This window comes from Nelumbo nucifera, chromosome 6 (assembly GCF_055504915.1).
Source record: "Nelumbo nucifera cultivar China Antique chromosome 6, China Antique-T2T, whole genome shotgun sequence".
In the NCBI taxonomy this organism is placed as follows: domain Eukaryota; kingdom Viridiplantae; phylum Streptophyta; class Magnoliopsida; order Proteales; family Nelumbonaceae; genus Nelumbo; species Nelumbo nucifera.
This window is the reverse complement of record NC_142654.1, coordinates 43,707,995-43,735,526: the sequence shown is the minus strand read 5'-3', so window position 1 is coordinate 43,735,526 and position 27,532 is coordinate 43,707,995. Positions and strand designations below refer to the sequence as shown.

Genomic DNA, 27,532 nt, shown 5'->3' with positions numbered 1-27,532 from the left:
CTAGATTGGGATACAAGTATTTTGTGACATTTATTGATGATTGCACTCGGTTTACTAGGATTTATTTTCTCTACAAGAACTCCAAAGTTTATTCTACATTCAAACTATTTCATATTGCTACCCAGTTTAGATATGTGTCTTGTAGTCATATTCAAGGGAAGAGTACTTTAATGGGGATTTTCAAACCCACTTGAAACAACAAGGCATCCAACCCTAAAAATCCTGTCTTGGTACTGCACAACAAAATGGAGTAGCAAAGACATATTTTGAGTATAGTCAGAACCCTCTTGGTTTTAGGTGGAGGCGGCTAGCATTACTATATCTCATAAACCTTCTTCCATTATCTTTCTTAAATAATACTTCCCTTCCAGTCACTTTTTCACAAACCTCCAAACCTCTCAATGCTCATAGTATTTAGTTGTGTCTACTTTGTTTACCTTCCGCCCCAAGAACGCACTAAGCTAACTTCACAAGCAATTTTGTGTGCTTTTGTGGGCTAGAGTCCTGATCACAAGGGATTTCTTTGTTATGATCCCATAGCTCGCCGCATTCGGATTTTCGTAATGTTATCTTCCTTGAGAATATATCTTTTTTTGAACATATTGTTAAATTTCCTTCTCCCTCCATCTCTTTGTTACACAACTTTAACCCTACAAACAAATCCTCCAAGTGCATCAACATCACCCTTGAAACAACTTCAAACTTACTTCAGAGAGTAGACCTGGCAATTAGGTTGGGTGGGTCGGGTTCGAGTTGGGTCAAGACACTTCGGGTTGATTTCGGGTCGGGTTGAATTTCAAGTTGGGTTTTCAAATGCTAAACCCTAACCCTAAATGTTCGGGTTAGGATTGACCCATGGGTCAATTCAGGTCATCCCAAAAATAAATGAAGTTTTAAAAATTAAAGAGAATACATGAAAAATGCCAAAATTAAAGGAATTAACCTAATTCCTAAAATAAAATAAAAAAATGAACATTTAACAATTCAAGGAGTAAACAATACAGAGTAAAGACTAAATAGTAAAAATTAAAGAGTGGAAACTTCTAACAATGCATAAATAGTTCTAATTAGACCTGACAATCGGGTCAATGGGTTGACCCATGACCCAACCCAACCTAGTTTTTTTTTTTTTTTGGAGTTGGTTCGGGTCAGGTCATTTTGAAATTCAGGTTGCTAAATATGAGACCCTACCCTGTTCTTTCGGGTTGGGTTGGGTCGGGTTGGCGGGTTGGGTCAACTTTTTTCCATGTCTATCAGAAAGCAACGATCTACATCAGCTCATATGCCCCTTTCTTCTCCACCACCAGTTGCTGATCCAGTCACTCCATTTATTCCTGTAAGTGCATCTAATCCTCCACCTAACCCCAATGCACCCACTTTGTGTCGTTCTTCTAGAATTTCTCGCCCTCCTAACTGCTTGGTTATTCACTAGACCATAGCTCTTTTTCTACTATTTTGTCAACCACAAATATTCCTAAGTTTATCAGCAGGCTGCAGCAATTCCACATTGGAAAGATGCCATGGACTCTGAGATCCAAGCCCTTCTTGAGAATGACACCTAGGACCTAGTTAAAGCTCCTCCTGAAGCCTCTCTCATTGGTAGCCATTGGATTTACTCAGTGAAGAAGTCAGATGGGAGTCTAGATAGGCACAAGTCTAGACTTGTTGCTCAAGGCTATAAATAGGAGTACGAGATAGGTAATGAGGAGACCTTTGCTCCTATGAAAAAGATGATTGTTGTTAAACTTCTATTAGCCATCTTTACAACAAAACATTGGACAATTCATCAAATAGATGTGAAGAATTCATTCCTACATGGGGAATTGAAAGAGATTATGTATAGATCCACATCTTGTCTATCGACTCAATAAGTCTTTGTATGGCCTAAAACAAGCACCCAAGGCCTGCTTTGAAAGATTTTGATTTGTCATCACTGATTTTGGCTTTATCCAAAGCTCCTTAGGTCATTCCCTTTTTACTTTACATCGGGATCAGAGTGTGATAGTTCTTCTCAATATTGATGATATAATCATTACAGGGAATGATGCAGAAGGAGTTGCTGATTTGAAACGACTCCTTAGTGAATCCTTTAAGATGAAGGGCTTGATGATATAATCATTACAGTTCTTCTCTAGAGGTCAGCTGTAATTCTCATGGTTATTTTGTTTGTGAATAAGTAGATTAATCCTATTCAGTTCAGGTTCAAAGTAAGAAAAGAAGAGGAAGAAGAAGAAGAAGAGAAAGAGGAGAAGAAGGGTTCGGCCAGAAGAGAAAAAGTCACTCTACCCAACCGACCCACTTTGTATTTATAATGTATAATGCTGAGTTACAAAAGACAGTATTGTCCCTCATTAAGGATGGGACACATAACTTAAACTTAAATAAAATAGACTATTCACTCTCAATTAGATGGACAAAAAACCAAAATACCCTTGTACTGTCAACTCTAACACTCCCCCTCAAGCTAGAGAATATATGTCATATAGTCCCAACTTGTCACATATGTAATCTACTCTGCCCCGAGATAGCCCCTTTGTAAATAGATTTGCCCACTAGTTTCCTAAACTCACATGAGCTGTAATTATCACTCCACCAATCACTTTTTCTCTTACAAAGTGGCAATCAACTTCAATATGCTTTGTTCTCTCATGGAAGACTAGGTTAGAAGAAATGTGTACAGCAGCTTGACTATCACAATATAACCTCATGGGTCTGTCAATTGATAATCCCATCTCTTGTCACAAATTCTTTAGCCATACTAGTTCACATGTAATATGATCCATAGCCCTGTACTCAGCTTTTGCACTGCTCCTTGCCACCACTGTTTGTTTCTTGCTCTTCCAAGTTACCAAATTGCCACCAAGAAAGGTACAATACCCTGTAGTTGACCTTTGTCTGACACAGAACCAACCCAATCAGCATCTATATACCCTTCTACCTCAAGAGTTCCTCCACTTTTGTACAACAGACCATGACCTGGAGCACCCTTCAGATACCTAACTATCCTTAGAACTGCTTCTCAATGTGGAACCCGAGGATGTTGCATAAACTGACTCACCATACTTATAGCAAATGATATATCTGGCCATGTGTCAGTTCAATTTTCCCACCAACCTCTTGTACCTTCCAGGATCATCAAACTCTTCACCTGCATCAATACTAAGCATTCAGTTCCATAGGTGTTTTGGCTGGCTTAGCACCTAACAGCCTTGTTTCTTCAAGAAGGTCAAGGACATATTTCCTTTGACACAAGTTAATTCCATGCCTTGACCTTGTAGCTTCTATTCCCAAGAAGTATTTCAGCTTACCAAGATCCTTCTTGTGGAAGTGATCCTGTATGATGTTTTTCAATATGTCAATCCCATTGTTGTCACTACCAATTATGACAATATCATCCACATACACCACTAATAAGATTTTCCCATCTTTTGAGTCACGGATGAACACAGAATAATCACACTGTTTCATCCCAAAGTTCTTCACTACTTCATTGAATCTACCAAACAACACACGTGAAGATTGTTTCAGCCCATAGATTGCCTTTCTAAGTCTACAAATTTTACCATCCTCCCCCTGAGCAACAAACCCTGGTGGCTGCTCCATATATACTTCCTCAATCAAATCACCATGTGCAGGAAGGCATTCTTGATGTCTAGTTGCAAGAGAGGCCAATCATACATTGCTGCTAATGAAATTAATACCCGAACTAAGCCAATTTTAGCCACAGGAGAGAATGTCTCTGTATAGTCAACACCATATAACTGAGAATAGCTCTTGGCTACTAACCTGGCCTTTAAGCATTCCACACTGCCATCTGGAAGATATTTCACTGTGTAGACCCACTTACACCCAACAACATGCTTACCGAGAGGGAGAGTAGTAAGTTCCCATGTGTGATTGTGTTATAAAGCAGACAATTCCTCTTCCATTGCTTGTCACCACCTTGGAGAGGTAAAGGCTTCCTAGATAGTCTTGGGAGTGGAAACAAAGGAAAGCAAAGATATAAAATGGCAATGGGAAGCAGAAAGGTGAGCAATTGAAACATAATGAGAAATAAGATGAGATGTACAACTACGTTTACCATTCTGCTTGACGCTTCTTGCAATTTCTACAATGTGTCTATTCTTCCTTTTTGCTACACCATTCTGCTATGGAGTGTAAGAACAACTGCTTTGATGGATTACTCCATGCTCTAATAGATACGATGCTAGGTTTTTTTCAAAATATTCCTTGGCATTGTCCAACCTGAACACTTCCACTCGTACCCCAAATTGCGTTAGCACCATCTGATGAAATTGTCAAACCAAGGATGGCACCTCATCATGGGATCTCATCAAGTATATCCAAGAGTACCAAGAAAAATCAACCACAAATGGAAGAAAGTACCGACAGCCACCCATAGAAGAAACATGGTATGGTCCCCACACATCAGTATGAACAACATCAAAAGCAGAGGAACATCTTTTATTACTAGCCTTAAAGGAATGTCTACAATGTTTTCCAAGTTGACAACCTTCACACTCTAAACTAAACAAGTTAACAGACTCAAATAACTTTGGAAACAAGAAACGCAAAGAAGTAAAAGACAAATGCCCTAACCGATTATGCCTAAGCATAATCTGACCCACAGACTCTGACTCAAAATCCCTGCTGACATGATGACTCTGATGACTAGGAAGTGCATCAAGCAGGTAGATTCCATTCACCTAACGACCACTCCTAATTGTCCTCTTTGAATCCAGATCTTGCAAAACATAATGACTAGGAGAGAAATCCATTGAGCAATTCAAATTCTTTGTCAAACTACTAACAAATAAAGGTTAGTACTCAATCTAGGAACATGGAGAACAAAGGGTAGGGAAATGGTATCGGTTATCTTGACCTGTAGTAGAAACATTATCTCTGCCAGAGCAGAGGTTGTAAGAGGAGAAAATGGTGGAAATGTTGGTCATATGCTCTAAGGCTCCTAAATCTATAACCCAAGGAAGGTCCCTCCTTACCTGTAGTAGAAACATAGTTTGCAGTGGCATGTGAACTACCTGTATGTGCAAAAGAAGTAGAATGACCACCTCCTGATCCACTTGTACCTTGTTGTCCACCCAACAATGGGTTAGAGCTGACTTTATCTCATTGATTAAGTACCCATATCTCTCCAGTTCGGCCCTCACTACAGCTGTTGCAACAGACTCTAGGGAAGTTGTAGTAGGAGTTCCAAACAAGTCACCAGTTACTGCCATGTTCACATTTCCCTTTTTGTTTCTAAATCAGTTCGACGCAAGGTGAGGATGAAGCTTCCAGCAGGTATCTCTGGTATGTTTAGGCTTCTTACAGTAGTCACAGATCAGATCCTTCTTATCTTCCTTCCTGAGTTCATTTCCACCCCTATTCCTGCTCTGCTTAGGTTTCACTGTGCTAACCATAGCAGACTGCTCAAGACTTGGATTCCTCATCGTCACATTCCTCCTACTCTCCTCTCCTAATACAAAGGCACATGCCTGAGAGAGAGTAGCATTGTCTCTAGAAAGAATATGTTGTCGTGCAATGCCATACTCAGGGTTAAGTCCAACAAGAAACTCAAAAACCCAATTCTTCTCTAATAGTTTATGGTAGATTGTTGCATCCTTGCTACTTTCCCAAACCAATCTCCAAATGGTCTATCTCTTGCCATAAGGTTTTGAGGGCTGAAAAATAAATAGCAGCAAACTTATCTCCCTGTCTGATAACAATTACCCGGTTTCTCAACTGGTAGGCTCTAGCAACATTCTCACTCTGAGAATAGGTTTCTGCAACTCCATCCCAAATCTCCTTCGTTGTGATAGCCCATAAAAAGTTTTTACTTATATGGGGCAGCATGGAATTGCATAGCCAAGTCATTACCATATAGTTCTCCTGTACCCATCGGGAGTAGATTGTCTCGGGTTTCACTTCCTCACCGATGACATACCCCAACTTCCCACGAGCACCAATGGCCATCTTTGCAGATTGTGACCATTCTAATTAGTTTGTACCATCCAACTTAACTGTAGTAATGGTCACATCCCCGAAAAGGTCTCTAGCACCTCCTCTCCCTTGCCCATCTCACTCCCCGGTTTGTTTTGAACTCCGCGGCCCTCCATTATTCCCGTGAAAGGGTTAGAAAATCACTTTGAGATGAAAAAATAGGTATTTATCTCCTTCAGGCACCACAAACACCCTTCTGGTTGCCTAGAAGCTCCTCCCAACAAAGATTCCTTTTTCACGGGAGCAGGAGAAGACAGAGAAGAAGCAGTCGCTCCCTCCAGAGGCCTCCAAAAAAAGTGGGACTTGAACCACCCCCTTCAGAAAACTCCAAGGAACCCTAAAAAACTAGGGCGCCACTTCATAGGTAAAAAATGAAGAGTCCTACCAAAACAGGACTCTCTCCCCTTTCTCTAATTCTTCTTAATTTTGGTGAAAAACCCTAGACCAGCTACAAGGAGTTGCAGATCCACCAAAAACTCCAAAAACTGGGCTTACCTGAGGTCTTCGATCAGCCTTTCGCCTCACCATGCAGTCAACCGATCTAGAGCTGCATGATGGAGCAGCTCAAGTAGTCTTCGATCCGCTCTAATACCAAGTAGAAAAGCTTGGTAGTTGTTTTGATATAAACTTTATGAAAGAAGAAAGAAGAAAGAGCTGAAAAGTTTCATCTAGAAAGGAAGAGAAGAAGTAGAAGAGAATGACAGGAAGCCAAAAAGAATTAGTTCTGGCCACCCCCTTCCTTTTGATTTATATACTTCATAAACGGAATGTACAAGTACAAGAATGCCCTTAGTAGGTCAGATACTTGTAAGTAGCTGAAAAGAAACAACTTAACTTAACATAAACTAATGAGCCTAAGGCCCAATAACTTCCTAACTGAATTATGTAAATAAAAATAAACAAAGCTGGCCCAATAACTCAACGAGCATCATCATCATTCTTCCACTCAATACTTTGATAAAAATCCAGTTCCTTCCAAATTGAGGTAAGAGCTGAATAGTAAATAGACAAACTCCGTTCCCCCTGCTTGCAACTGATAAATCCTTGCGTAGTGCCTTTGCTCTAAATGTGTAGACTTTGTTAGTTTGCCTGTTCCCAGATTTCATGGGTTGCATCTACCCACATAAAATTCTTTTGGATAGATGGCAACATGTAGAAGTGAGGAGCTAAGACATGATCAAATAATTCTTCTGATCCCACTTATCAATTCAGCAGCCCTAGGCTTTGAATTCCTCCACTTTTGCAGTAATACGTCCAGCCTTACCTCTAGCCATGATGCACAGATTAATCTCCTTGGACCATGATAAATATTCAGGCCAAGTGGAATGATAGTCATGGGGAAACTCATTTGGTCCACTCCACCATTCAGCCCTCCTAGACGAGGTAAAACTTAATGCAGCAGTATCATCAGTTGCCATGGAAACAACACCTTAAAAAGGTATGTTCACAACACTAATAAGATTGATGGAAAAACACTACTGAAATATCAGCACCTTCTTAAGAGCCTAACAGCACCAAGTCCACTCACACAGAACACTCCTAGACCTTTTCAAATGCAATCCAGGCCACTCACAGTCCCAGACATAGACAACTCAAACCACACAATCACCAAACAATGGAACACCACTACTGTTACTGTAAAAACAGGTCATACAAGACCTAAAGAAAACACATACCTTGCTACAACTGGAACACACAATCCACACAAGTGGTTGGAAGGCTTCTAAACCCCTTCGCAGCATTCAGCCACCACTAACAATGAGTTTTCTTGGTGCTACAACCAAGAAGAAAAAAGATGAAAACATCAAAGGCTGTTTCAGACCAGGCCAATTAAAGTTTCTTGAGTTTCAATCCAAAAAAGGTAAGAAGGAAGAAGAAAACTCAATTGAACTGCTCTCAGATCCCAGAAAGATGCTCTAATACCATATTATTTTGAAGGAAACAAGAGAAAAGAGAAAAGAAAAGAGAAGAAGAGGCTTTGGGAGCCAAAAAGAAAGGCTGGTGGTGCCTTGTCTATTATTTATATTAGAGCAGCAATACAAATAAAAAAGGTAAAAGACTAAAGTGCCCTTGCAGCACATACTGTTAGATAAATACAACAGTGCAATTAGAAACAGTTTTGCCCTTGGGTGGACAGCTAAGTTTCTCCTCCAGAGGTTAAAACTTCATACAGGAACTTTTGATCTATGAGATTAATATAATTCATTGGGTTCACGGTTAAGAAAACCTATGAACAAACACCTGTGTGAGAACATTCTACTTTCATCTAAAAGGGGCTACGGCTTTGCAGTGAAAGCATAATACATCCTCAAAGACTAAAATGTCATTGCACTGGTTTTAACTTTTGGATGACATGCCTTGTCCACTTAAGGAGGATATCAGGATACATGACAGCCCTACCAATAAGTTCAATAACAAACCTATTGGTAGTGATCCTAATTGATAAAAAAAAAAGACTAGAACTTCACCAAACTTCTGTTAAACCTAGATTCTAATTCAGAATAGGAGTCACATGCAATTTACAGAGATGCACTTTGAAGCATGAAACAACAAAAGAATAAAGTGAAGCAAGCAAACAGGAAAGATTAATTAAAGAAATTAGACGCATATTATTTCTACAAAAAAAGTACCTTTCTGATAAAATCCCTAATAAGCAGACTGGAATTAGAGTCATAATTATAAGGTAAATTTATACTTTTCTAGTGTGCAATTTAGACATACTGTAGGGGCACCATGATCAAGATTCTTGGCATCCTATACATATTATTTAATATCAGGAAACAAATATCTACAATTCTACATAGTACAAATATACAACCTAAAACTCAATGCATGCAGTAAACCAAAACTGTAATGCACAAGAAACAGTAATTGAAGAAAGCAAGTTTACCTCTTTGATGAGAAAAGGTTTGGTGGATCACCTTGTCTCGGCCAAATTTGAGGCAAGGATGCATCCTTATGAGCAACATACCCAGAGAGAAAATAACTTGACGAGCACACAACTTGAATAGCGTTAAATTTCACTTCATTTGTTTTTTCCATTGCTGATCTTCCAATTGAATGACAAGCAACATAGAAATGGTCAGCCCCTCCAGTCCTATTCCAGTAAGGATAGGTATGGCTAATGTTGGAGATGTATGCCTTGATAAAATCTGGAATTCCCCCAACATCTACTCTTGGGTCATGCCGCAACCTTGCAATGGAGAAGGGCAAAAAGAAGAGATCCGCCTCTGAAGGGTCCTTTGTGATAAAGTGGCTTTTCATAAGAACTCTTTTGAAGTAACTTTCACTGGCATAATTACCCCCAGGTTCAAAATCCACTGGCAAGAGTGCATTTGCAAAGGGATCGTCTTCCCTGTGAGGATAAACATATATCTTAAAGCTTCTATTCATCTCTTCATAGTCTTCGAGAAAGATATCTTTGTCATGAAAGACCTCGTTATTCACAGGGTTTCCTGAGCCATGACAACCAAAAATTTCCAATTTCCAGGGTTAAGATTTAACCTTTGCATACGCTTAATTTAAGTTTTCATTTCCCATTAGAAGCTGCCTAACTTTGTCAAAAGCAGTTCAGCAGGAAGACCACCTGATGTTTCCCATGTTGGAGGTTCATACAGTGAAATATGAATAAGATTACTAATACAACGACTTTTTTATTCTATTCTATTTTCTTACCAAGGGACTGTTTACACACAGAGACAAGAAAAGAACAAAGAAAAAAATAGAACAAGAACAAGACAACTGTTGTAAGGGGTGCTTTTATGAATATTTCAAGCACCACTCTGTAATTATTTGTTTTATTAATATATTAAGGTGAAGTGGGATCTGTCACTAACCCATTCAACTTTTCCCTCATTCTGTTCATTGCCTTCTTCTCTTCTTCTTCTCTTCTTCTCTCTTCCTCTCTTCTCTTATATCCTAGAATATTCTATGACTGACATGGTATCAGAGAAATAATCTGTCATAGAATATTCTAGCTTTTCCCTTCTCTTTCCTTCTTCTTTAACACATCAGTTGGTTTCTCAAGAAGACATAGATTCTGACTGTTCCTGTGATCTGATTGCCACATCAAGCTTCTCATTTTCCCTTTCTTGGTCATTGGTTGTAGGACCAAGTGGTCTTCTCTGTTTCTAGGTTGATCCTCAAGTGACCAAAGAATGTAAGAGGACTAAAGAAGTTATATATTTTCTTTTCTTTTTTCTTTTTTGTATTTATGATCTGGACTGTGTTTATAGATTGGTTGATGGCTGTTATGCACAAGAAAGGGTGCTTTCTTAGCAGGTCTGAATTCTTTTTATGAGCCTATTAGGGTTTAGATTTTGGGTGATAAGGAGTTTCCAGGTCTTGAGGAAGTGTTTGCTTCAATGTTTTAAAATGCAGAGGCATGACACAAGGCACTCTACTACCTAGAGGCATGAGGCGTAGTTCAGAACGTAAGAGGCATAAGCCTCCCGAACACAAGGAAGCATAAACCTCCTTAAGAGGAGGGGGATGAGGAGGAAAGAGGAGGAAGGAAGAAGAGGAAGGAAGATCTCATTTAAGATTATTTTTAATAAAAATCTTTTATATTAAGAAGAATGAAGCATAGCACTAGTTGAAAGGGGGGGGGTCTTCCCTTCACTTCCCTTTTCTTTTCTTTCTTTTTCTCTTTTTTTCTTCTCTTTCTTTTTCTTTCCCTTCTCTTTCTTTTCCATTCCTTTTTCTCTTTTTTTCTTTTTTTCTTTTTTTTTTCTTTTATTTTCGTCTTTTTACATGAAATGTGCATGAGGCACATGAGGCGTACGCCTCAAAGGTATCAACAACACCTCTAGCATATGCCTCGGAGCATTTTGGGGGCATACGCCTCCCACACCTTTTAAAACACTGGCTTACTTTGGTGCAATCTATGGAAACTAGGAGGGCTTCTATGAATCCTCCTAGGGGAGAGCAAGTGGCTTTGTTGTCTAAGGGTGACAGCAAGAGTGAGATACAGAAGAAAGGAGGAGGTGACAAAGACAAGTTTTGGTGTTCTCATTGTAAGAGATCTGGGCACACAAAGGAGTTTTGTTGGGATTTGGTTGGCAAACTTAAGAAGTTTCAAGGGAAGCAAAACAAAGGACCTAACAAGGTTAATGTTGCTTCTTCCGCTACTAGCCAAGACAGTCAACAGTCTAGTTAGGGCAACACTGCTCGAATTCAACCCCTGGTCTTTGTACCTGTTGAAAGGTTATTATTCTGTAAGTTTAGTACCACAGGGGTACTTTGGTACTTTCAGCACCTTTTATTTTAAGTTGTGTCGCCCTAGTATAAATAATAAAAAGCTGGCACCGCCAGCCTCTTTTGAGTGTCTGAATCTCTCTCTTTCTGCTCTCTTCTCTCTTCCTTCTTCCTACTTCTCTTCTGGATAACATGGTATCAGAGCGGGACTGTCAGATCTGAAAGAAGAGATCGAGCAAACCTTTTCTGTCTTCTCCCTTCGCCAGCTATAGTGAAATTTATTGAAGATCCAGATCCAGATTCAGATCGGACTAAGTACTCTCTCTCCCTATCTCTTTTTTTTTATTTTTTTCTAGTCGTGTGCCAGAACAAAACCATTAATAGGTTCAGTTTGTTAATGTGAGGTGAACAGCACCCTCTTCTTTCCTTTTTTGTGGGATCGACTGATCCCTGTAACAGACTGTAGGTTGGTGATGACCTTTATATGCTGCGACAGCAGCCTTCTGGTGAATTTGTAGGTCAGGGGATGACCGGTATATGCTGCGACAGCAGCCACACTTGATTTGTAGGTCAAGAGAGGACCTGTACATGCTACTACAGAAGCCATACCTGATTTATGGTAGGCCAGTGATGACCTGTGAGTTCTGTAACAGCAGCTGATTTTTGTTTGAAGAACTGAGATTTAAAAGAAGGGAAAGGAGGGGAGTGGTTGTCTCTAATTCCCTGGTGCAAAGGTTTTTATTGGGGTGTTCGGCTGCTTCTTTTTGGTCCTTTTGTGTTCAGTTGGAGTGTAACCTGAAGTTGTGATTATGAGTGGTGAAGACTGCCATATCTGGAGTCTCCTCAATGCAGAACGGAATAAATGGAGATATAGATTTATCCTTCCCTATGGCTGTTATACCCCTAGATGGTTTGAATTATTTAGAATGGTCAAGGGGGATCAAGTTATACATAACAAGGGGAAAAATAGGGTATATAAATGGGAGAATTAAATAACCGAATTCCGGGAGTGCTGAGTATGACAGATGGAACCAGGAAAACAGCACGGTTATGTCCTGGCTTTTGGTGTCTATGCAACCTCAGGTGAGAAGGAACTTTATGTGGGCTGAAACGGCTTATGAGATTTGGAAGCAGGCAAAATCGACCTATTCTGAACTGCATCACTATGCAAAAATCTATCAGTTACAGGCAGAAGCATCCACTTGTAAACAGGGGGAGAGGAACCTTTCTGCGTACTATTCAGATTTGACCTCCATCTGGAAGGAGTTAGAACACTATCAGAGTGTAGACTGGAAGTGTGATGAAAATGCAAAAGCATACAAGAAGCTTGTTTCCCAACAAAGAGTGTTTGCATTTCTCCATGGTTTGAATCCATCAGAGTCCATATCCTAGGCAGCAAGGATCTTCCATCTGTCCAAGAGGTTTATGCAATAGTATAGTCGGAAGAAAGTTGAAGAAATTTAATGAACAGCTCCGGAGGGGATGCAATTGTGTTGGCAACAAAAGGGAATGTTACTACAGGTGGGGGAAATTTTTTTTAAGAAGGGGGACCCTCAAAAAAGGGTGGAAGACAAAGACAAACTATGGTGCACCCATTGCCAGAAACCCTTACATACCCGAGAAACATGCAGGGATCTTCATGGGAAGCCTAAATGGGCCCAGGAATTAAGCAAGAAGCAAGGTTCAAGTCTGAATAAGAAGTCAGGACAGCAAGGTCCAAGAAAGTTCACCACAGCAAATATGGCTTCTCCGGAGAATCAGCCCCCTACTACTACTATGACTTAGACACACTTTTGGTTCTAACCCGAGGGAGGATATTATTAATTCCTTCCGTGACCATTTGGAACTCTATGGTAGAGCAATTCGTCAAATGGATTTTTCCCCTCCTTCAACTTCATTTGCATCTACATCAAGTAACTCTGCCACAGCTTTCCATGTATCGTCTCATCCCCCTGACTCTCCTTGGGTAATTAATTCTGGAGCGTCAAAGCATATGACTGGTAAGTCCACTTATTTCCAGACCTACCACCTCCTCTCTGGAAGAGACAAGGTGAAACTAGCTGATGGTTCATATTCTACCATAGCTGGTCAAGGAACCATTTCTCTTCCCTTTGGCCTCACCCTGACTAATGTCTTACATGTTCCAAAATTCCTTATTAATTTGTTGTCTATTAGTAGTATCACTAATTCTTCAAACTGCTCAGTAACTTTTTTTTCCTTCTTATTGTGTACTCCAGGATATGACCTCGGGGAAGATGATTGGTAGAGAACGTATGGTGGATGGACTCTACATCCTGGAGAATAAGGCTGATCTTACAGTCACAAATTATAAGAGTCAGTCTAGTACAAGTCAAGTCTATTTATGGCACAGTCGTCTCAATCATTTGTCTTTTGAGTCTTTCAAATTGGTGTTTCTAGAGTTATTTAAGTCAGTGTCAGTGTCACAGTTTACATGTCAAACTTGTCAATTAAGCATTGTAGAACTCATTTTTCTTCAAAGAATAATAAATCTGGATTTCCTTTCCATATTATTCATTTTGATGTTTGGGGCCCTATTACTTTACCATCCGAGAGTGGCTACAAATATTTTATTAACTTTATTGATGATTTACTCCAGATACACATGGATATATCCCATGCGAACCAAGGATGAAGTACCAAAAATTATCCAAGATTTCCACCGAATGATCTTCACCCAATTTCAAACTGAGATCCAAATTTTCCAATCCGATAATGCCAAAGAATATTTTCATAATGATCTCACGGAATTCTTTGCTTCGCATGGATCACTTCACCGTAGCTCCTATGCCCAAACACCACAACAAAATGGTGTTGTTGAAAGAAATAACCGACATCTTCTTGAAGTGGCCAGGGGTTTACTCATTCATATGAATGTCCCAAAACACTTTTGGCTTGAGGCGGTCCTTTGTGCTACCTATCTCATTAACTGTATGCCCTCTCGCTGGTTAGAGTGCAAAGCCCCACACAACTTCTTTTTCCCAAGGCTCCTCTTCTTTCTATTCCTCGTCGTGTGTTTGGTTGTCGTTGCTTTGTTCAAAATTTGGCGCCCACCCGTGGGAAATTGGATCCTCATGCCATTCCTTGCATCTTTTTGGGATACTCCCTCACTCAAAAGGGGTACCGATGCTTTGATCCTGTCTCCCAGAGATTATATTTCTATGGATGTCTTTCTTTGAGAGTGAGCCTTTCTTCCCTATTTCTCCTCAGGGGGAGTGTAGAAATGAGGAGAAACTGGTTCAGCTACCTCCCCTTCCTGATCCTCCTCCCTTTCGTGTTTTCTTTCGACGTCACAAAGGCCAGCCAAGTTCAAGAGTTGTGGAGCACCCAGAAGATGTACCACCAATGCCATCAAACTCTCCGGGGGTGGATCCTTCCCAACCAGGTACCTTGGTTCCCATTGATGTTCCTGACCCTATTGCCATTGATACCTCTATTGCTGATGACCTTAACCTTCCTATTGTTTACCGGAAATGTGTTAGGTCTTGTACCACTTCCTGTCAGGCCTTTCTCTCTTCCATTGACAGTTTGATACCTGAATGGACAGATGCCATGAAGGAAGAAATTAATGCTTTACATAAAAATGACACATGGGAAGTTGTAGATATTCTTGAGGGGAAGGAACCAGTTGGGTGTAAATAGGTTTTCACAGTAAAACATAGGGTTGATGGCACAGTGGAGTGGTATAAAGCTCGTTTAGTGGCAAAGGGGTTTACACAAGTGTCTGTAGTGTGGATTATGTAAAAACTTTTGCACCCATTGCTAAGATGAACTCCATTAGAGCTCTTTTCTCTTTAGCTGCTAATCTTGATAGGAACCTTCATCAACTTGACATCAAGAATACATTCTTAAATGGTGACCTTGAAGAGGAAGTATACATGATGCAACCCCCTGATTTTAGAGCTCAAGGTAATGAACAGAAAGTGTGCAGGTTAAAAAAATCATCATATGGCTTGAAACAATCACCGAGAGTCTAATTCAGTAGGTTCCATGTAGCAGTTCAGCAAAGAGGATACAAACAGTGTCAATCTGATCACACACTGTTTGTGAAAAGAGGGGAAGGAAAGATTGCAGCACTGATAGTATATGTTGATGATATAGTTATCATTGGTGATTGGAATAATGAAATTCAAAAGTTAAAGAGTTTCCTTGCTACCCAATTTGAAGTGAAGGATCTAGGTCCTCTAAGGTACTTCCTTGGGATTGAAGTTGCCCGCTCACAAAAGGGTATCTTCATTCCCCAAAGAAAGTATGTCCTAGATCTACTCCAAGATATAGGAAAATTGGGGGTGAAGCCTATTGATTCCCCAATTGATCCTAACCGCAAATTAGGAAACTGTCAATGTGAACCCATTGAGGATGTGAAACAGTTTCAGAGACTTGTAGGAAGACTGTTATATCTTTCTATGACTCAACCAGACATCGCTTATGCAGTGGGTGTTCTTAGCCAGTTCATGCATGCTCCTAAGACTACCCACTTTGAAGCAACAAAAAGAGTTCTCAGATATCTTAAGAAGTTCCCAGGTGCAGGCTTGTTGTTTTAAAAGCATGGGCATTTGAAAGTTGAAGTGTATACCGATGCAGTTTGGGCAGGACCCTTGACCGGAAGTCAACCAGTGGCTATTGTACCTTTTTAGGAGGGAACCTAGTTACCTGGAGAAGCAAAAAGTAGAATGTGGTAGCTAGGTCTAGTGCTGAAGCTAAATATCAGGCAATGTCTCATGGGGTGGCTGGAAAATTTGTTGAGTGAGTTGGGCTTTCCAGTTGATAGACCTATGACTCTTTACTGTGATAACAAAGTAGCCATAAACATCGCTGCTAATTCTGTGCTGCATGATAGAACTAAGCATATCGAAGTTGACAAACATTTCATCAGAGAGAAGGTTGTCACAAGGAAAGTGTGTACTCCCTATGTCAGTTCTGAAGACCAACTTGCAGACATCTTCACAAAAGGGTTACATCACTTGCGACATTATGATTTATGTGACAAGTTGAGCATGATTGATATCTATGTCCCAACTTGAGGGGGAGTGTTGAAAGGTTATTATTCTGTAAGTTTAGTACAACAGGGGTACTTTGGTACTTTCAGCACCTTTTATTTTAAGTTGTGTTGCCCTAGTACAAATAATAAAAAGCTGGCACCACCAGCCTCTTTTGAGTGACTCCAAATCTCTCTCTTTCTGCTCTCTTCTCTCTTCCTTTCTTCCTACTTCTCTTCTGGATAACAGTACCTAAGGATGGTCTTTTAAGTACCATCATGATCAATTTGAACAGTTTGGGCATGTTCTCAAACAATTGGACAAAACTTCTATTACTCCAACTCGTATGCAGCAAATTCAGGTAACCAAGCCAATGTTTTCCATGTTTCCTCAATTCCTTCTCAATCTTCCTAGAACATTCATTCAGGTGCTACAAACCATATGACTGGTAAGTCTTCCCTTTTCTCTTCTTATCGTATTTTGTCTAGAAAAGACACAATTTAACTTAATGATGGCTCTTGTTCTTTTGTTTCTAGATAGGGAGTTGTCTCTCTTCCAAATGGCCTAACCCTGTATGATGTTTACCATACTACAAAGATGCCTATTAATCTCTTATCTATTCGTTGCATTACTAAGTCTTTAAAGTGTTCTATACTATAACCTTTCTCCTTGACTCTTGTGTATTTCAGTATTTGACTTCGGTGAGAATGATTGGTTGAGGTCGCATAATAGACAAACTCTACATTTTGGATTTAGTGGCCTATGATTCTTCTAAGAGCACCAATTTATTGAGTCAGTCTAGTTTGTGTAAGAGGCAATGTAATAATGACAATATTTACCTCTAGCATTGTTGTTTGGGTCATTTGTCCTTTGTTTCTTTGAAGGTTTTGTTTCCAAACTTGTTCAAGTCAGTGTCTTTGTCATCATTGGAATGTACTACTTGTTAGTAAGCAAACAATGTAGAAACTCATATCCTCCTATTAACAAAAGAGCTGCCTTTCCATTCCATATTGTGCATTCTAATGTGTGAGGCCCTTTTTCTATTGTGGCTGAAGGTGGATATCAATATTTTATAAATTTCATAGATGATGGCTTAAGCTACACATGGACATATTTGGTGTGATTTCATGATAAAGTTACTAACATTCTAAAGCATTTTTATCGTATGGTTTATACTCAATTTCATGTCAATACTCAAATTATTCACTCAGACAATGGCAAAGAGTACTTTTCTAAGGATGCCAATGCCTATATTCTAGATAATGGTACACTACATCAGGGATCTTGCTCTAAAACACCATAACAAAACAATGTTGCTAAGAGAAACGACGGGAATTTATTGGAAGTGGCTTGTGGTTTTCTTATCTAGATGAATGTTCCAATGTGGCTTTGGGGTGATGCAGTTTTCACTGCAGCCTACCTAATTAATCACATGCCATCGAGACTATTGCACTCTCAGGCCCCGCATCAGTTGCTTTTCCCTTAATCTCCTTTGTTTTCCATTCCTCTCTACATGTTTGGCTATCAATGTTTTGTCCAGAATCTTTCTCCCTTATCTAGTAAGTTGGACCCTCGTACAATTTCTTGTGCATTTTTTTATAATTGAAATGCAATTTCTTGTGCATTTTATGGTTATCCTTCTACTCTCATGAAGTATAAGTGTTTTGACCTATGTCTCACAAGGTTTACATCTCCATGAATGTTTCTTTCTTTGAGTCACGTCCTTTCTTTACTACCTCACCTCAGGGGGAGAGTGATGGTGAGTGTCAACACCTGATTTTTGCTCGGTCCCCTCTCTAACCCACTTCTTGCAACCCAGATGCCCAATCAGACGTCACCAATCTCTTTAGAACATGCCAAAACCCCAAAAAACCAAATTTCAACTCAAATAAGCTCAAATCCACCGCTAAATCTACAAGCTTCCCTTCCGACAGTCACGATTGTGTCACATCATTGGAGAGATCAGCCCACTCTCACTTAACACATCTAAAAACCCTAAAAATAAAACCCTAGCCGCCCCCCTCTCCATTCCCTCTAGAAATTCACATTTGAATTTAAGTTTAAAGTTCTAGACATTTAATTAAGGGGACAAGAAAGAGTGTTTCAAGGAGGCTTGTATGGCCATTAATGAGAGGGAGAGGAGCAAACCTAGACAAGGGGGTGTCTAGGTTCATCCCAACCAAGAAAAGAGAAAAGGAAAAAGGAATAAAAACACAAAAAATCTAGAAATGCCCCACCCCTTAGATAAGCATCAAAGCATCCTATCCCTTCATCCTCTTGAGCACTTTGACTAATCCTTAAAATGCCCTAACTAAACCCCAACTAGACCCAAACCCATTTGGTCCAAATGTAACCAAACCCTCCCCCCCAAACCAAACTAGGAGCCTTCCCATTTGATTTTGAACTAAAAAAACCAAGAAAAACTAAAAAAAAAATCAAAGAAAAAGAGGCTATTAGACCCAAATCCGAACCTAAGGGGCTCTCACACCCATCTCTCATCTTCCGCCTCTCCTCTCCACCCTCCTCCTTCCTCTCGCCTCTCACACTCATTCTCACTCCCTCTCACAACCAAGAACCAATCCAGCACCACCCTCATCTCCCTCCTCCCTCCAACCTATCACCATCAACTTCCTCTCACCCAACCAAACTCCCCCTCCATGAAACCTCCATGAACACACCCACCATCTTCATCCTCTCTTCTTGGACCACCATGACCAAACCCTAGACCATCTTCTTCTTCACATGAAAACCCCCACCAAACCCTAGATCATCTCCCCCTCTCACCTTCCACCATCAAACCAAAACAATTAGGCTAGGCCATTTTTTCGACCATGTGGAAGGAAGAAGAGAAGAAGAAGAAGAAAGTGGAGGAAGAAAGCACCAGAGGAAAGAAGAAAGAAGAGGGAACCCTAGAGGGTTTCCATTGTTTTCGACCAAGGAAAAAAACAAGAACCCCCATTTTCGGCCATGTGAAGCAAGGAGAAGTAGGAGGAAGAGAAAACTCGGCCTAAGAACTCAAGGACCGAGTCAGTCCATGGAAGCCAAGGAAAAAAAAGAAAGATGTAAGAAGAAGATAGAGGAAATTCGAGCCAACCCCTCACCTATTTGGTTCAAACAAAGCATCACTCACAAGAGGACTGAACATTTTAACACCATCATCTTCAATCAAAGTTGCCCCATCCCCACCTTTGCTTTCGAAGTGTTTGTCAAAAGGCCACAAAGAGGTGAGCTTCTCACCTTATCCTACTTTTTTTCTTTTTTATTCTTTCTTCTTTCTTTCATTTTATACATTTGAATTTTTTTTTTTGCTAAATGAAAGATAATTTTATTAATAAGATAGAAAAGGTGTACAGACACCCTAAGAGGAGGCACAAGATGTTACCCCCTTAGGAAAGAGAATATAAACACACTCTTAACAGAAATACACTTATAAAGTAGCCAAAACAAATCACCCCTCGAAGCCCCTTGTTTAGCCAAGGAATCAGCCATAGCATTTGCTGATCTGCTAACCCACTGAAAGCTTACTGTCATGTTTCTTGTCAGCTACTTAACCTTCTTGAGAAGATCCCTGTAACCCCAAAAAAACCGTATCCAGATCTGACAGCCAACCTACTACCACCTTAGAGTCCCCCTCAACTATCAAGTGTTCCACCCTAAGTTGGTTTACAACCTGTTAGTGATGCAGTTCAGAATAGGTTGATTTTGCCTGTTCCCAAGTCTCATAAGTTGTTTCAACCCACATAAAGTTCCTTCTCACCTGAGGTTGCATAGACACTAAAAGTCAGGACATAACCATGCTGTTTTCCTGGTTCCATCTGTCATACTCAGCACTCCCAAAAGTAGGTTATTTAATTCTCCCATTTATATATCCTATATTTCCCCTTGCAGTAATGTATAACTTGATCCCTTTCGACCATTCTAAATAATTTAAGCCATCCAAGGGTATGACAGCCATAGGGAAGGATAAATACATACCCCCACTCATTCCATTCTACATTGAGGAAACACCAGATGTGGCAGAATCTTCACCACTCATGATCACAGCTTCAGGTCACACTCAAAGTAGGCACAAAAAACCTTAAAAAAGAGCAGTCTAACACCCCAAAAAAAAAAAACTCTTTGCGCTAGGAGACTAGAGACAATCACCCCCCTCCTTTTCTTTTTCAAAACTCAGCTCTTCAATCACAAAAGAAAAACAGTTACTGTTACAGCACTAACAGGTCATCACTGGCCTGCAATAAATCAGATATGGCTGCTGTTGCAGCACATACAGGTCATCTCTTGACCTACAAATCAGATATGGCTGCGGTGGTACCATATACAGGTCATTCCCTGACCTACAAATCTATCATAAGGCTGTTGTCGCAGCATATAAAGGTCATCACAGGGATCGGTCGATCCCACAAAAAAGGAAAGAAAGAGGTTCTGATCACCTCACATCAAACAAGTGAACCTACTACAGGTTCTGTCCTGGTACACGACCAGAAAAAAAAAAAAAAGAAAAAGGAGGAAGGGAGAGAAGGTACTTCAGTCCGATGCAGTATTTTGGATCTTCAATAAACCAAACAGTAGTTGGCGAAGAGAGAAGACAGAAAATAAGCTTGCTCGATCTCTCCTTTCAGATCTAATAGTCCCGCTCTGATACCATGTTATCCAGAAGAGAAGAAGAAAGGAAGAGGGAAGAGAGAGAAGAGAGGAGAGAAGAGAGATTGAGAGTCAAAGGTGTTGCTGGCAGTGCCAGCTTTTTGTATTTATGCTAGGGAGACATAAAACAAAATAAAAAATGTAGAAAGTACAATAGTACCACTGCGGTACTAATAACTTCCCAACAAAAGATAGCAACTTTAGGAGGTATAGACCTTGGGCAAAACTCTTTGACAGGGAAAACCCCAAAGGAAGAAGAAGACCAAAGGGATTTGAAAAAAGAAGCACAAGTGAGGGAACCATTAGAGGTCATAGTCCAGATTCTTTTATCAAGTTTGAGATGATCCAAACACACAGAGTCTAGAAGAAGTAGAAGCTCAGAGACCATGGTTTTCGAACCGTCGTTGACCGGGACGGTCGGACCATTCAACTTCGGAACCATCCAGGCAACCGGTTCTGTTTTACCCCAAACCTGGTCCTTGGCCAATAACCGTTGAATCGGTCAACAACCCGTTGATCCGGGTGATAGAATCATTGACCTGTTTAATGGTTTTGGCTGTTTCTAAATTTTAATTATTTTTTTATTTTTTTAATTTATTTATTTTGTTAGAACGGGCCATCTGTTCCGACCACACATTCGAACCGTCGACCTGAAAACCGGTGGCTAGAACGGTTCTGGTTCTGGGTTGTTTTTTAAAACATTGTCAAAGACATGAGATTATTCTTCATCCTTAAAACTCTACAAAAACCAAAATCCCAATTTAAAGCCAAAGGAAGAACCGAAGGGGAAAGGAACCTTGAAATAGGCTTCTTTTTAAAAAGGGAAATGGAATAGAGAGAGGGAAAGAGATCTTTTAGAGGTTAATTACCCACCCAAACATCCTCCCAAAACGGAACAGAATTTCCATAGCAAACATCATACCTTACTTTTCTACTTTCAGCATTGGATATTGTTAATGCTCTAATTAGTTTTCTACTTTCAGCATTGGATTATTTTGTTGTAGGGTGATGTTATGCATTTTTTTAAGTTAGTTTCATCATAGTTAAAAGTAGAAACATGTGAAAATTATTGACTAGAGGATTTTGTTGATTAATATATGTCTTCATAGTCCATCTTTATCTCATTTCAAATTACTATCATGCTGAAATCTCTCTAGTTTATAAGCTTTTTAATTCGGTTTTGTTTAGGTTAAGAGTATATGCATGCTTGAATGTCTTGCTTGGGGTAGTAGAATCATGTTAGTCACCCCCATTGATTGGTTCAATCATTTTTTCTAATGTCATTTGCTTCAACCATGTGGTGTTTCCACTTTATCCTTTGTAGTATTAGCCCACAAAATTTTTTTCCAATATACGGTAACATAGAATTACACAGCCAAGACCTCACCATGTAATTCTCCTACAACCACCAAGAAGGATTTGAATCAGGTTTCTTCTCCTCTCCAATAATATACCCCCTTTTTTTTATGAATAATATACCCCAATTTTCCAAGTGCACCAATAGCCATCTTAGCTAATTGTGCCCGTTCTAGATAATTTGTACCATCTAATTTAACTGTTGTAATAATCCCAGACCCAAATGGGTCATTGGTACTTACAAAATTCTAGATCTCTAGTTGACTTATGCTCAACACTAGACCCCTTCATATCAACTCACCAACTTAAAACAGAAAGGAAAGCAATTAAAAAACACTCCAAGATAGATCGATCTCACAGAAAAAGATAAGGGTCCCTTCTAGAAGTCAAAAACCTACTATGGTGAGAATTCTCCCTTCCTATGGAGGGAAAGAAGAGAGAAAAAACCCAATCACTCACTCTTAGAGGCTCAAAAAAAGCCAAAAACTGAACTTCCCTCCATTGAATCCTCCAATCTGTCTGGAAAAACCTGAGTGCCCTTCACCAGGTCAAAAATAAAGAGTCCAATCCAACTAGGACTCTTCCCGTCATTCCAGTTCATCCTGATTTTGATGCCTAACACAAATCACCCTCCTGATTACTAAATCCCACCAAAAAACTGAGCCGCCCTCCAATTAGGGATTTTCATGGTTTGGTGGCCTATTTTTGAAACCGAACCAGTCCTACCAATTTCTAGAAAACTAGTTACCGAAACCGAACCGAAGCCGATCGGTTAACTGGTTGACCGGTTTGGTTAACCGTGAATTCAATTCGTCAGTTTTTCGGTTTTTTATATTTATAATATATATTGTAAAAAACATATAAATATATAATAAAAAATAGAAATATATATAAACTATTATATTTTAAACAATAAATAATAAATTATATATTATAAATATATATATTTATATAAATAATGCATATTTATTAATTTATAATATATAGAAAATATAAATATATATATATAAAATATATAGAAATATATGTATACCGGTCGGTTTAGTTAACTACCGGTTTTCTACATTGGTTAACCGAAACCGTACCAGTACCTTCAGTTTTTTAAAAGTATCGAACCGGTTTTTTGGTTCGGTTTGGTTTTTTGGGTTTCCAGTTTTTCTTGCTCACCCCTACCTCCAATCCCACCAAAAAACTGAACCACCCTCCATAGAATCCTTTAATGTGTCCGGAAAAACCTAAGTGCCCTTCACCATGTCAAAAATAAAGAGTCCAATCCAACTAGGACACTTCCCGTCACTCTACTTCTTCCTAACTTTGATGCCTAAACAAAAATCACCCTCTTGATTATAAATCCCACCAAAAAAATCCAAGAACTGGGCAATCCAGAGACAATCGACCAGCACTCTATTCCCTCATGCAGTCAGCTGATCTAGGGTTGCATGGATCACCTCCAAGAAAGCCTAACTAGGCTTTAATAGCAAGTAGAAATCAGCGGAAAATCAAAAAAGATATAAAAGAGAAGAAGAGAAGAGAGAATTTGTGAGAGAAGATAAGTGATGAAGAAAGAATGAAGAAAAGAAGAGAAATTCTGTAATTGATCAAAAAAAAATTTGCAATAAGTGGGAGAATATCATTTCTTATACTCCTCTTGCTAAATAATTTTACTTCTTGTATATGAATCACAGATATCACATCATGTAGCCCCTTCATGTATGGGAATTTGTCCCTTCATGTTATTGATCCCTATGGTTTATTAAAATTGTACCCTATAATGTGAAATTACTTAAGAAAAAACTTTATAAGTAAAGGAGTAAAACAAGTTTTCTCTTACTTTGTCTAAATTTAATAGTTCTTTGTTTAAAACATCGGTCAGAGCTTCCCCAATTGTTTTGCTAAGAAATTGATCACTCAGAAAAGACATTATTTCATCCCAGGTTTCCTCCATTTGTTGCAACAGTGTACCATTGTAACTACAACGGACAGAGAATTTCCAGTGCAGTGGTTGGTTAAAAAATACAGAAGGAAGATTTCACATTGGTAGCACCTTTAAATTTCATTATTTGGATGTCCATGCCACCCAGAGAGGTAATGTGCATACACAGAATAAACCCTTTGGAAGTTCGCATTGACAACTTTCCCAAAGAACAATTTGTTTATGGCCATTTATCAATAAAAGATTCATTCTAGTCATTAAGATATATTAGCATATAATACTTTTCACTTGTTATGGAATTCCTATCTAAGGCATATCAATTTATCTAATCCTACTGAACAGGCATTCCACAAATATAACAGGACGCATTTCCTTTGCCAATAAATATAAGAAGAATTTAGTAGACATAATCACATAATCCATTTGCAGAAATGAAGCCAAACCTAAGGAAAATTTCCTGGAAGCTACAATGTAATGGGATAAAAATAAATGGGTTCTAACACAAATGTAGCATCTCAACCTATAACATAAATGGGTTCAGCAATCTGAGCTTTTTTTAATGAAATTTGCCTTTTTAGGCTTTGAAAAAAAAGAACGATAACTGAAGAAGAACCGAGTATGGAATTCTGAAATGAACTTTAAATTAACAACTCAGAAGAAAGTAGCGCAAGGTGCCAACCAGCAGGTTGGAAAGGTTTCCTGCTAGTCGTAGGGGAGACTTGGGATCGAAGAAATAAAAATAAAAAAACAACTCAGAAGAAAGTACGTCTTCAATAATTTGAATGTAAGATCTATATTGTTTGTGACAATTATACATTTCAACAAACTGCATTCCAAGCAAATTCAAAGAAAAAACTATATCCATAAGAACAAAATTAAAAACCAACACACCATTTGAACCAATAGGCTGGTGACTTTCCATATACCGAAGATTCTCAATTCCTTCACGAGTGTAGTTCCAGAGCGGCAGGATTTTACTAGCCTCAAGCGACTCGGGAGGCACATCGGGAGCACTTGTAGAGGGACTGTGAGACGAATCATGTGCAATTTGGTGTGTCGTAGGAGGTATTCTTGAAGAACCGATTGGTGATTTTATCATAAGATGTGGATGGTGTTGATGAATGAAAAACTTTGAGGTTGAAGAAACATAAACGAGAATGAAAAGAGAAGTAAGAAGAGCCAGGCATGTCGGTATGAAGAAAAAACTTCTGAAAGAATCCAATAATCGAGGGCCAGATAAATAGTAAAGCAGAAACGGAAAAAGAGCCATAGAGATTGCTAGCTTCTCTGGGGAGAGAGAGAGAACAGACTGAGAGACGGAGAGCCAGAGAGTGAGAGAGAGAGAGAGTGAGAGAGTGCCTAGTGAGGGGCTGAGGGTGAGACAAAAGGGGAAAATGATCCAGGAAAGACACGGTACCGAAAGGGCTCTGACCAATTAAAAACCATCAACCACCGGATTGGTTATCACGTTTATGATACCGGTTGATTGGTCGGATAATGTCCTTCCCGTATCATAATCGATCGAATCCTTCACGTTAATTTATATTTTTATACTTTTTTTTTATTTTTATCGGTTACTCGACCTCAGAAATCGAAATGGCCGATGGCCTTGTACGGTATGCGAATTGAATTGATAGGGCCGCTTATAAACTATGATGTTTGGGCTCTATTCTAATTAGAGACTTGAGCTCGAGCTCGAGTTAAAGCTGAGAAGTTCGAGCTTGGCTACATACCTTTGATTGCAGATTTCTTAAGCAACCGAGGTTCCAAATCGAGGTCTTCCTCAGCTGCTGAAGTGTTGAGCTGAGATTTCTCTATTAGACGAGGTGTCGAGCTAAGGTCTCTCTTAGTTGACAAGGTGTCGAGCTGAGGTCTCCCTTAGTTGTCGAGGTGTTGAGCCAAGATCTCCCTCAGTGACCGAGGCCTCCTTCAGTGGTCGACGTGTCATTTAGCTCGTGCTCGATTTGAATTAGAGACTTGAGCTTAAGCTCAGAAGGCACATCGGGAGCACTTGTAGAGGGACTGTGAGACGAATCATGTGCAATTTGGTGTGTCGTAGGAGGTATTCTTGAAGAACCGATTGGTGATTTTATCATAAGATGTGGATGGTGTTGATGAATGAAAAACTTTGAGGTTGAAGAAACATAAACGAGAATGAAAAGAGAAGTAAGAAGAGCCAGGCATGTCGGTATGAAGAAAAAACTTCTGAAAGTATCCAATAATTGAGGGCTAGAGAAATAATAAAGCAGAAACGGAAAAAGAGCCATAGAGATTGCTAGCTTCTCTGGGGAGAGAGAGAACAGACTGAGAGACGAAGAGCCAGAGAGTGAGAGAGTGCCTAGTGAGGGGCTGAGGGTGAGACAAAAGGGGAAAATGATCCAGGAAAGACATGGTACCGAAAGGACTCTGACCAATTAAAAACCATCAACCACCAGATTGGTTATCACGTTTATGATACCGGTTGATTGGTCGGATAATGTCCTTCCCGTATCATAATCGATCGAATCCTTCACGTTAATTTATATTTTTATACTTTTTTTTATTTTTATCGGTTACTCGACCTCAGAAATCGAAATGGCCGATGGCCTTGTACGGTATGCGAATTGAATTGATAGGGCGCTTATAAACTATGATGTTTGAGCTCTATTCTAATTAGAGACTTGAGCTCAAGCTCGAGTTAAAGCTCAGAAGTTCGAGCTTGGCTACATACCTTTGATTGCAGGTTTCTTAAGCAACCGAGGTTCCAAATCGAGGTCTTCCTCAGCTGCTGAAGTGTCGAACTGAGGTTTCTCTATTAGACAAGGTGTCGAGCTAAGGTCTCTCTTAGTTGACAAGGTGTCAAGCTGAGGTCTCCCTCAGTTGTCGAGGTGCTAAGCCAAGATCTCCCTCAGTGACCGAGGTCTCCTTTAGTGGTCGACGTGTCGTTTAGCTCGTGCTCGATTTGAATTAGAGACTTGAGCTTAAGCTCAGAAGCTGGAGCTCGGCTCGGCTCGAACTCGACTACCTTTGATTGTAGGTTCCCTAGCAACCGAGATGCTGAGCTGAGGTCTTCCTCAGTTGGAGAGAGAGTGACATTCTTGTAATTTATAAGGAGAAAGAGAGATGGCAAGAGAGAGAGATGACATTCTTGTAATCATGGTTTTTAAAACCGATCCGGAGACGGAACCGGTCAGGGGTCCGGTTACCGAGTTGAACGGTTCGATCGTTCAAACCAAACGGTCGGCCCGTTTCCAAATGAACGACTCATTATGACAAAATAAAAAATAAATAAATAAATAGAAAATAGTCAAAATGCTTTGAACGATTAACCTCCTGGGTCAACAGTTTGCTAACCAAAATCAACGGTTTTGGGCAAATTTCCCATTTTGGGGAAAACCGAAACTGGTCACCTGATCGATTCCCGATT

At 39.7% G+C, this 27,532-nt stretch overlaps 1 protein-coding gene across 1 annotated transcript in view; it reads right to left on the bottom strand.

Annotated features, from left to right (window-relative positions):
- The window catches only part of LOC104611509 (putative glycosyltransferase At5g03795), a 29,484-nt gene extending 3,948 nt beyond the window's left edge, over positions 1–25,536 (bottom strand). The window contains exons 1-2 of the mRNA XM_010278586.3: positions 25,018–25,536; positions 8,891–9,455 (exon numbers count right to left, since the gene is read on the bottom strand). Of these exons, the coding sequence (XP_010276888.1) occupies positions 8,891–9,455; positions 25,018–25,396 (944 nt within the window). The 5' untranslated portion in view covers positions 25,397–25,536. The remainder of the gene's footprint in view (positions 1–8,890; positions 9,456–25,017) is intronic.
- Between the last annotated feature and the right edge of the window lie 1,996 nt (positions 25,537–27,532).